General features: G+C 36.5%; 1 protein-coding gene across 1 annotated transcript; it reads right to left on the bottom strand.

Annotated features, from left to right (window-relative positions):
* Positions 1 to 2,688: 2,688 nt before the first annotated feature.
* Positions 2,689 to 9,491, bottom strand: LOC121866937 (acyl-CoA-binding protein homolog). The gene is made up of 3 exons (XM_042366688.1): positions 9,334 to 9,491; positions 3,660 to 3,774; positions 2,689 to 2,955 (listed from the first exon to the last, which is right to left on the bottom strand). The coding sequence occupies exons 1-3, from the start codon at positions 9,346 to 9,348 to the stop codon at positions 2,816 to 2,818; spliced, it is 270 nt and encodes an 89-aa protein (XP_042222622.1). The 5' UTR covers positions 9,349 to 9,491; the 3' UTR covers positions 2,689 to 2,815.
* Positions 9,492 to 12,244: the final 2,753 nt, after the last annotated feature.

Below are 12,244 nucleotides of genomic sequence, written 5' to 3'. Positions count from 1 at the left end.
CCTTCCATAAGAATCTTCAATTCGGTTAACGAACAAAAATTCGGTTAACGAAATTCTTACGAAAACATGTCAACATGTTTTGGCTTGCTTACCAGCTGGAAGATTAGTCTGCCAATACAGTAATCGGTTCTAGGGCTTATATATGTTTCCATTGGAGTAAATATCAAGAAGGTTGTGTTATTCAATATTTTTCCAAGTTTTATCGCTTATTGAACATAATTGCAGTACAGGGAACTAGTTTTTGGTGCGCCCATCAGCCACTTCACTCACCCACCTAGGCATCAGTTTGTGTCTCTGTTCAGTGGAGGAAACATCTTGCTTGTGGGTCTCTTGAACACAGTATTTTTACAGCACAATTATTGGTCATTCTGAAATTTATTTAACATATTGACAATATATAGTGCAATGCAGTGTTGATTTAAAGAAAATACTCTTTAATTACACCTAGTGAACTTAAAATTTTATTGGTAAAATGACGGCATCAAGCATGGGGTGATTTCTCTTCCATCCCCACTTCCTTTTCTTCTCCCTTCTCCTCCACCCCCACTTCTAATTCCCATCATCATCATCAACCAGGAGCCTTCTACATACACACTTCAAAGTAAGTGTACTTTACTGCATTTTTTTTTTTACTTTGTATGTATTTTTCAGTGAGCTGGAACCAATTACCCAATATCCCATTGAAACAATGGATTTGGTTAACGAACGACCTTCTGGAACGAATTGTGTGCGTTAACTAAGGGACCACTGTATACGGTATATGGACTAGTGGTCGGCATTCTCACCTCACAAGTGAGCGGACGCAAGTTCGATCCTTGGGCAGGGTGAAACTATGGGCAAAGTTTCTTTATGCCATTTGACTGTCTGCCCAGCAGTAATTGGGAACCTGGATATTAATCGATTTGTGGATCATATTCCAGGGTAATGGTTAGCCAGTGCAGTTGGCAAGTTGTCCGGTCTTCTCGGACTATTCCTTGACACTGGGTCATGCAGCTCGTTAACTTAGGGTGTGGTTGTTGTGTTGGCAACAGCTTCTACACCTTAAACAAATTCACGCCTAGGTGGCCCTTGGGCCGGCCATCCTCGTTACACGAGGGGTAACCATTATTATATATGGATGATTTTACATAGCCCTGGAACACTAAATACAAAAACTTACTGATAGCATCTGGTTCTCACATGCATTTCTTTTTACATTTTTAAAAACCCAAAGTCATCCACATACTGTACTTGCCATTTTATTCACTTTAACTGGACTAGCATGGCAATCATCCTGCATTGTACAGTACAGTACATCTAATTTGATTATTTCATATGATGGAAGAATAATGCAGCCAGCATGCTAACTACAGTATAAAATATAGTCTGCATTTACGCTGATTTTGTTTACGCGGCACCTTGCCAGAATGAAAATTTTAAGTTACGCGGTTCATTCCATCATTTACGCGGGAAGTGGCGCCTGGAGGGTGCGCATTAGGTCGCTCTTACGTTATCACTGACGTCATGTCGCATGCTTACCTCCCTCCGCTGCTAGCTGTGATTGGTCTAATGTAACATGACGTGCCCTGCCACCAGAGGGAAGAAGTCTCTGACCTAGCCGGGCCAGTCTCATTGTTCTCAGTTCTCCGCGTATACTATTCTCTCTGGTGTCAGCTATTCCCCTCAATGGCTTCCGCTGGACCCCCACCACCCCCGAAAAGCCTTGAACTACCTGGACCAAGCCATGGTTATGTGAAGGAAGTCATCGAGTCGGGGGAGAAAATCAAGCTCATCCTTGACAAAGACACAGTCAAGCATCGGTATGAAGTGTCTAATAACCTTCTGTCGAAAATTATGGAGCTGTATGTCCAGATGTATCACAACAACATCAATGCTAGTCTTCAATGTAGTATTACGGACTTCTTCGCTCGCAACCCACCACAACCACAGCCAGCCCAAGTCAGTGATAGTGACAGTGAGGATATGGACTTTGAGGGGTTTGTCAGGTAGGCCCTGCAAACCTCTGTTTATAGTGATAAGTGATTCACCGGAGGGCCACTAATCTGCCCTCTGCCTCGGAACCAGCCGCCATCCACGTGTGCCGACCCATCTCTTCTACTAACGTAAGTGTTAAACACCTTTATATTTGTACTTTTTTATATAGATATTATGTGAGTGTCAATACCATCATAAAATTATGATGTTATTTTTACTACAAGGTACGTATTGTGTGGGAAAAAGCGGAGCTTGGGAATCGGCCCAGTCTCCCTTTCAATTAATCCCATATGTTACGTTATTTCGTTACGCGTTTCTCGCGGACCTCCACAGGTTCAATTGACTGCGTAAATGCAGACTATACTGTATAAGGATTATGGCTAACTACAATAGTGATGAGATTCACAATTACTCTAGGGATAATTCTATGTTTAACACCATTTTAAATATAATTTGAGTACTTACTGGATCTCACAGCCCAATGTGTAATGATCTGGAATCTCTGAATACAAGGTGCATGTTTTATACCTCATTCAGGCAGGGATGGTGGGTCAGTATGGTCTATGCAGCACACAAAGGTCTCATGCCAGGCCACAAAGCAAAACTAACCTCTATTGCCTATGCTTACCACCATGAAAAAAGATACGTAATCAGATATTTACAGCAAAAAGACCTACAGTAATTATCAGGTGGCCACATAAATCAATAGCAAAATAGTTTTAATACATTTTATTCAGTATCACAAAAAAGGACCAATTATTTGTCACAATTTGTTTAGCAATATTATAAAGAGAATAAAGATAGCTATAAAATTTGATCACAGTTGTGTTGAAGGCAAAATCTACTCTAAGCCATATTTGGTAATGAGTTCATCAGCCTTGGCTACATACGCCTCCATAGCAGCCTCCTTGGTTGTGCCCTTCTTCGAGTTCCATGCATCCCACTTAGCCTTTCCTTTGAAGTCCAGCATACCAGGCCTCTCTGTAATAATTTGGAGTCATTGCTGAGTCTGATTTTAAAACCTTTACAACAACGTGAAAAAGAAATATGAACTGTGACATGGTGACTGGTGGTGTGGTCAGGCTGTAAGATAGTGATTGGTTGGTGGTTAGAAACCAATGGTGATTAAGCTGTAATTAGGGAAAGGGGGTCAAACTGTAGAAATGAAGATTGAATGGCATTGTCAGGCTGCTGTGAGAAGAGTGAAGGAATGTGCAAGCAATTATACTGTATGAAAAGCAATCCAAGAGGTATAGGTATACATAATTAGAATCTTGGGAATTTTATCTTTGCAATCAATAGCTTAGACAATTCTAAGACATTTCTTTTATGATGTTTCCTTTGCAGACAACCTATATATGCCATAGGGCCAGGCCCCCGGTTAAGTAGGTCATTTCCAAGGGAAACGTCATAGAAGAAAAGCGTTTTAATTGTCTAAACTACTGGTCACAAAGATAAAATCAGAGATTCTAATTATTCCTCTACTATAAATTTACCATTATCATGATTTCATTAATCTGGGCCTTTTCCAGATATTTATCGCAGTTTTTCCTGATCAAAACATTAAATTTCAAAACCCTATCCTTCCAGTAATGTCCAATTTTTCTTCACTCAATAAACAAACTTGTAAGAGAAGAGAGTCCCCATCTTATGAGGGAACAAAACTGACAACTAATATAACATACCAGTGTTGATGTCTCCAACTGTTGCCTGTTTGTAGAGGCCATACAATTCCTTCAACTCCTCATCATTTGGTTGGGTTTTAAGTTTCTTCACCTTCTCAGCAGCTTCGTTAAATTTCTGTAAGACAAATATTCTCATTATAAAAAGATTTAAATGATGGGAGAGAAAAAAAAAGGGGGGGAGGGGATTATAAAGCAGCAGTTAAATTAAGACCGTACTGTATTATTCAAGGAAACCCCAAGTAAAAGTGGAATACAGTATGACCATAAAATGATGATGTGATGACTATCCTAACCTTTTGCCCCAATCAATAATGTCTTTAGGGCAACTTTAGAAAGCTAAGGTAAAGGTGTAGATAACGGCTACCACCAGTAGGAATTGTTCGAATTAGATGAAAAATTTTCTACGCTAATATCATATTAAACAAAAAATGGAAATGAAAATGCATAGAACCTAATAGAACCTGACCTAACCTATCCACAGGTTGGGTATGTTAGGTCAGGTTCTATGCATTATCGTGTTAATTTATGTGTTAAACAACTTACCTTAATATTGAGGTTGATATAAATCCGCAATGGCGAGGAGGAATTCGTTGAAGCGTTCACCATCATTTATAGGAAATGTCTCTTGAAGAGGGATTCAGCGAGGTAAACAACAAAAATGGCGTCGGGAGGAGAATTGTGAAGCGGGATAGAGTAAATAATAATAAAAAAAATTACTTAAAATCATAATAGAAAGTTGTTGTTTCTTTTAGTATACTTAAAATCATCAAAACAATAAGTACAGCCAAAAAAAAAAAAAAAAAAAAAAAATTACCAACAAGCAACTTCTGGTGGTAGCCATTATCTACACCTTTACCAAAGTTAATTCTCAATATAAAGTACTGTAGTATTATGGTAATAAATATTGTGAATATTCAAACCTCTTCCTTATAATCAAGGTCTGAGAATATCTGGAACCTGGTACAGTATTTGGAACACAGCCATAATAATAATAAAACTCATGAAAAATGGGGACAAGAGAATTTATAAGACAAAAAATGAAGAGGACAATAATGAGAAATGACAGCTAAAAAGGAGAGGACAACAAGGAAGATGATAAGAATAAGGCCATAAAAAAGGTACAACGTGAATACAGTAACACACAGTGGCGGCTCGTCGGTAGGCACTGTGGAACTACAGCTCCCCCTATTTCACCCGATATATATGTATTATAAAATATAATATATCATATATGTTTATTTATTTATACTTGTACAACATATTTAAAAATATTATCAATAATCCTTAAACTTAATGTCAATGGCCATCCTCTAATTCCGAGAAAACAAAAATCCCTGTATGTTGAACTGTCTTACTCGACAGTTCCAATAACGGGTGTTTGCTTTGTCGCACGCATGAGCGCATGTCCTGGAGGCAAGCGGGGGCTAGCACTGTGGATCACACAGTGCCGATCTCGTTATCAGTGTGGGAGGTAGTGTTTACGCATCATCCTGTGTGGTGCTTACGCGCTGTCTGCTATATCAAGAGTATTTGAATGTGATAAATTGTAGATGATGTGATATCATACTGTATGATATCACATCTACAATTTATCACATTCAAACACTCTTAATATAGCAGACGGCGCGTAAGCACCACACAGGATGATGCGTATGATTCATACTCATAGAGACTACATTTTGTATTCATTGTTTTTCCAGAAACTTTATTGTGTAGAAGAATTTGAATTAATTAAACATGGCCTCCTTGTTTTCCCAAGAAACAAGTTCTGTGACAGTGAGTGAACTTCAACAACTTAAATTTTCACAGTTGTCTCTTCACGAGAAAGTTGGTATTAAGACAAGAGGCCGTCCCTCACCTGATATTCAAATATCTCAGCCAGGAATAAGCAACAGTAAGAGGTATATTCGTAGCTTTCATTCAGAACGGTACCAAAGGAAAAGTTGGCTCTGTGGTTGTGAAGTAAAAAATACATTATTTTGTTTTCCGTGTTTGTTGTTTGGAAGTGATGTAACTTGGACAAAAGACGGCTTTAGAAATATAAACAAAATGAAAGAAAAAACTGAAAAACATGAAAAGTCAAAGAAGCATATTGAAAGCGTGGTTTCACTATCACTTTTAGGAAGTGTAAATATTAAAGAAAAACTTAGTGAAGCCTATAGACTTTTGATCAATGAGCATAACAGGAAGGTTACCAAGAACCGTGAAATTTTATCCAAGATAATAGACTGCATTACATTTTGTGGAAACTTTGAAATTCCTTTACGTGGACATGATGAAAAAGATGATTCGGTAAATCCAGGTGTATTTAGGGGATTAATAAATTTTGCATCTAAATTAGACCCAGATTTAAAGAACCATTTAGATACAAGTACAGTCTTCACAGGTGTTTCTAAGACTATTCAGAATGAGATACTTGACTGCCTGCTGCAGATATACCATGATGAGATGAAGAAAGAGATTAAAGAAGCTTCATTTGTAGCTGTCATGGCTGATGACAACAGAAGTTTCAGAACACACTCAAATGGTAATTGTTCTACGGTACGTGCTGAATGAAGAAATATTTGAGCGTTTTGGGGATTCTTTATTCCAGAAAATCTAACTGCAGATGGCATATCAAAATGTGTTCTAGAGCAGTTAGATATAATCCTTCAAGGAAATAGACAAAACCTGATAGATCAGACATTTTATGGTGCAAATGTCATGAAAGGCAAAAATAAAAGCAGCAGTTTATAATAATGCACATTTCATTCACTGTTATGCGCACCAACTGAATCTGATAATGAGAAATACAGCAAGTATTGCGCGGGACTCAAGAATATTTTTCTCTAACGTTTTGGCTATACCAATATTTTTCTCAAGATCACCACAACGTCAGCATTCCGCGCCCATCCTCTACAAAGTGGAACTTTAACATACGGACTGTGAACAAAGTTCATGAAAATTTGCAACCTTTAAAAAGCTGCCTTGCTGAAATCCAGTCGACGGTAAATGCAGATCGAACCATTTCAGAAGCAACAGGAATTTTGCACAACCTGAATAATGAAAAAATGCATGTTCTGGTTGGAGCTTTTTCATGAGATCATGTCTCATGTTGAAGTAATTTACAACCAAATGCAGTCTTGAGAAATTGATGTGTTTAAAGTACATGAATATACAACAAATTTCAAAGCTGCTAATTTAGAAATAAGAAACTCGAAGTACTGTGAGAATCCGTTAAAGATGCTCATGGCTGAAGCAAAGGAAGTATGTGACTGCATATGTGTTGATATAGTGGAGAGATATTCTTTCACTAAACAATTAGTAACTGCTAAATTATTCAACAAGAAATGCTTCACTAGTTTTAAGAATAAACTGCCTACATAAGAGATAGGATTGACCACTGAAGCATATCCCATGATTGACAAAGAAAAATTTGAAACTGAACTTAAGAGTATTCTACAGTAGGTCCGATATGCATGAATATTGCAGGTTAATTAACCTGCTGAAATTTAACTTGGAAAGTAATTTAGATGTTAAATGGTGTTCTTAGTGAGATTACGAAACTGATAAATATCCTCTTGACAATTCCTATGACTGCATCAGAGCCTGAACGCTGCTTTTCAACATCAAAAAGAATAAAAACTTTTCTGAGGAGCACTATGAATCAGGAAAGGCTAAATGCACATGCAATGATTTCAACGGAGAAAATTTTATTTAACAGTCATCCAAACATCAATGAGAAAGTTGTTGACCTTTTCGCTCAAAAGAAAACAAGAAGAGAGGATTTTATTTTAAATAAATCTGGATCAAGCTAGACTGGAGTATTTTATCTAAGTGTTAAATGTTTTTGTTTTTTACCATACTTTTAGTATTTTATTATTTTTATCATTATATATATATATATATATATATATATATATATATATATATATATATATATATATATATATATATATATATATATATATATATATATATATATACCTACTGTATTTCTGCGTGTGTCTTACACAATATTAAAACAATTCTTCAAAAAATTTTGAAGCAGCACCCCCACGAATTAGTCACGAGCCGCCACTGGGAACACAGTAATAAAATTATGCAACTTTCTCCCTGGGATCAAAATATAAATAGACAGCATCAACTGACAACTGGGTGTGGACAAATTACATCAACAGCAGTACCGTACTGTAGCCACTGGCTGTTTTCCAACATCTCCAGCCCGAGACTGGTTTTTGTATTTTATATATTGGGCAGAGTAATTTAAACAGACAAAGGCAATTGCAGTTTAATTTCCTTACTTTGGAACTGCTGTATTAGCAATAAACTTTCCATGCCATGTCTCTTTGGAGTTTCTCTGCAAACAAATTTCAGCATTCTCTGCACTATACTGACAAGAATGAGCTGACACTTATCATTTGAAGGCACTATACATGTAATCTACAGCTTTGGTTTCAATATTTTGAACAAGTGACTGATGAAATTACTTGAGACTGCAAGTTAACTGTGGCCTCCACACCTACAGCAGTTTGGAGAACTGACAATCTTCACTGATGTCCCAGATTTGACAAGAAACAGACCAATTAGTACTGTACTGTTAAATACAAGCCACAGAGTACTGTATATGGAGGTTTATTCCAGCTAAAATCATATTTTTTGTCAAATAACTGAAGCACTGTAGGCATGGTTGCCATTGATGTTTCCTTAGTAAATTCAAAATTCTTTTCAGTTTTGTACTGTATATGTTCTACCTGCATAAACAAAATCCCCCAAACTACCGATCTAATCCTTTGCTGGCAGCTAATGATTTCCTACAGGTACTTCACCCTCACAGGTGTAAAAATGGACAGCAAGGAACATAAACATCCAGTATCATATCTGCTATTTAAGATTTAAAGGTGCCCATTCTGAATTATTAACATGATGATCCTCTTGAGTTTGTTGGTTGTATTATGAGTCAAGGAACATGGCTGGTGTACAAAGTTGTGAAGGGTTATATTCTGTGAGGTTGTAATGTTACTTGAGAGGAGTAATGACCGTGTTAGGGACAAGTTTGACCAGAAGGAACTGGGTTTAAATGGACAGAATTAAGAATATATAGTACATGTACTGTAGTGGCCAAGCATGCCTCTATAGATTGTCACAATTGCTTTTCTACATTATGATTTGTTTATAAGACAAAATCAACCTCCAACACCGACACTAAACCCGCCCTCCCCCTGATTTATGTATAGCTTACCCGACTGTACCAGGAATGCCAAGTATTGATGAACACTCCCTTGTACACGAGACAACTGTGATACAAGGCTTTCGTTATAATACTTCACATACATACAAACGATGATGCACACTGTCAATTATGCTTAAGTTATTGTAATATGGTACGAAATAAATGCAAGTTACAACACTGGGGCTATTTAGGTTAGTCAGTTCTGATGTCAATAACTGGATACATTTTTTTTTGTGAAATGTCAAAGGATTCAAAAGTTGCCGACCTAAATTACATAATCCTATACCACTACTTTCTCTCTCAACTTGAATGACCAAGCTATTTGTCCACCTTATGCAGTCCTTTGTCACGCAACACATTCAATAACGTCATGATTCATTAATTGGTACCGGGTATATTGTTTTCTAAGATGTCTACACACCACAAACAATAATACAATAATGGGAAATGTTAAGACAATACCTCCTCTAGAGACATGATGCAGGAAAGGGTCAGGAATACGTGTGAAAACTGAGCTGTCGATGCCGGCTACTGCAAAAGTCTGCTGGCGAGTGGCGTCTGCTGCTGCTTCCCGTCCCGTCTGACCTGCATCACCGACCGGCGCTCCGCCTCTCAATCCTCATGTTGCCACACCGATAAAACTATAAATTAATATGTCATTAAAAGCTTCACAACATATACTTTACGATAAAAATAATTACAAATAAAAATAACTATAGCTGTCATTTAAATTCAGATATTATCTATAATTTCAATATAAAAAGAAACAAAAATGTCTAGTCGTTAATGGCACCTTCTAACAGACTTGCCACGAGCAATGAAAGAGGCCACGAGACTCCCCTATAACACTACTTCATATTGACAAGATCAAGCAATTATATAGAGTAATCCTAGTTACTGGTTGTCTTCATTAATGAGCTATCAGAAATTACAGTATAAATAAAGACACCATGACGATTTATCTGCTGATCAACAACAGGACTATAATTGTCACAACCCCACCAAAATAAATGTTTATTATTAAGTTGTATAGCTGCATAAATAAAAAAAATCATGAGAAAACATTACACAAAAACATTGCGTACCAAAGACGTGACCGTTCACCCAAGCGGCTGGTGAAGAGGATAAAAGTAAAAAGTATTAAAAAGTGTCATTTTAAAAGGCTCGTGTTATTTATGTTGAATATTCATTCCAACCGATAGTCTTTCAGTTTATAATTTCATATTCTGAGCTATTTTTGTTACTGATCAAATTTGTTGCAAAAATCTGCTGCAAGTCCTCATGAACAATATTGTGACAAAGCTTGGAGTACAGTTTGCCTATTCTGAGTAATTCAGTCAGGTCTTGACACTGAGGGTGGTATCACTTCTCACTGCCACGCAGGACAGAGGTTCATACACAAAGAAATACACCATATTCATGCAGGGCAGCAGAACATTGGCTGGACCATATACTTATTAAAATGCCGGCAGACATTAGGAATATACGGATGACAAAGATTAGTGTCAATTGTGATTTATAAGCTGGGGCACAAAAGATTTACCCAAGAAGAGGGCCGATGAGCTGTTACTGTGTCCTTTTAATTATATATTTTACTGTATTATTTACGTACGTGAGCCCAAGGGTTCAGGTGGACGGACCGCTGTGATCCGGTTGTGTGACATTTTCTAAATGTAACTTTTTAAATTGGGAGATGAAAGTAATGTCAGTGTGTATTGTATTGAATTAGGAAATCACAAGAAGCCAAATATAATGAGTTATCGAAATACTTCAGAAAAATCAATATTTGTTTTATCACCTTTACTGAGGACATTAGTACTTACAACATTATCTGCAATTTATTTTGATTTATATTATGTTACATCATCAATAAAACATCGCAAACGTCTTTCTCAAGTATTCTGTAAAATGTAAATTCTCTCTTTTATGACCCCCTTCACAGAAACTACTTGCAGTATGGATTTTACGAATTACGACTGAGCTCGTATGTGTAGCATTAAGATACATATACCTAATGTTTGTTGAGATCTTCCAAGATCATTTGAGTAATACATTGAAAGCCCAATTGTACGTAGTTTTAGTAAAGGCTGTGTTATGTTATGATCCAATCACTTTTGACTTATGAGCCAGTGAGAAGTACCTACATGTGTTTTGTCTGCTGTCAGTCTATAGAGTTAAATTTACTATATCTAGAAATAACAATCATCATTAATATATATATATATATATATATATATATATATATATATATATATATATATATATATATATATATATATATATATATATATATATATTATACTTAAGTCAGTGCAATAGAGAAAAACTATGGGAGTAACTAAGGGAATACTGCTGATACACACTGAAGAGATTAATCTTACCGAAGATAAAGTACAGTGATTGGACTATGCTCTTATAATAAGACAGATACTGTACAGTATATCAGTTGACTATCTGGCAAGGCCTGAGTGAACCACTGTACACGTCATGTTAGGAGGGTTACACTGGTAATTTCCATACTGTACATTGTCAATAATTCCCATTACTAATTATATAAGCTACTTTCCATTACACCAAAATTATTGTATGAAATGTACGCCGCGCGTCAATTGGGCATTTAACAACCATGTGAATTTGCAATTTCAGTTTGAAGGACGCCAATGTTATCTAGGAAAATGTCTGGGCGAATATTTGTACCAAAGACTATATAGTCTTTGATTTGGACCTTGACTGTTGTTACATTCATATTCCCCACTAATATTTTTAGAGTGAGGATGATCTGATCAATTTAGGAAATACTATACTATAATGTGTCGTAGAAATGATTAATACCTGAAAGTGATTTTTGTCATGGAAGTAATTTTTGTCAGCGGGGAAAGTTATCGACTAAGATGGAATTGTCCCATCCACTCTGAACTGTTGATCATTCTCCGCAGTAGACACTCAATTGTTCACCAAACTAGCAACAGTCAATGTTCAAATATTTACCTTGTTTTGGTTAGGTTATGATTGATAAGGTTAGGTTAGGTTAGTCTAGTCAAGGTTAGTTTAGGTTATGATTGGTTAAGTTAGAAATGGGTGGGGGGGGGGGGGGCGGTGCCCCTAGTTATGCTTGCAGGTAAGAATCAGCGACAATTTCGGTTTCAAGTTCTTCAATATTTATTGCTTTTCAAGGGAAAAAAGGCCATAGTAACGTAAAAAACGTGCGTTTTTTTGTGATTCTCAACTTGGAAATTGATTTTTTTTATCTTTTCCACAAAAAAAAAACTATCTCCATTGCATTAAGCATAAAATATTGAGCAAAGTAAGACGAAAATTGTCCGCCAAACTAGCAGCAGTCAAGGTCCAAATATTTATCAATGTCGAAAACAAA

Source organism: Homarus americanus, unplaced genomic scaffold, assembly GCF_018991925.1.
Source record: "Homarus americanus isolate GMGI-L3 unplaced genomic scaffold, GMGI_Hamer_2.0 scaffold14393, whole genome shotgun sequence".
In the NCBI taxonomy this organism is placed as follows: Eukaryota; Metazoa; Arthropoda; class Malacostraca; order Decapoda; family Nephropidae; genus Homarus; species Homarus americanus.
This window is presented reverse-complemented; position numbering and strand designations above follow the sequence as displayed.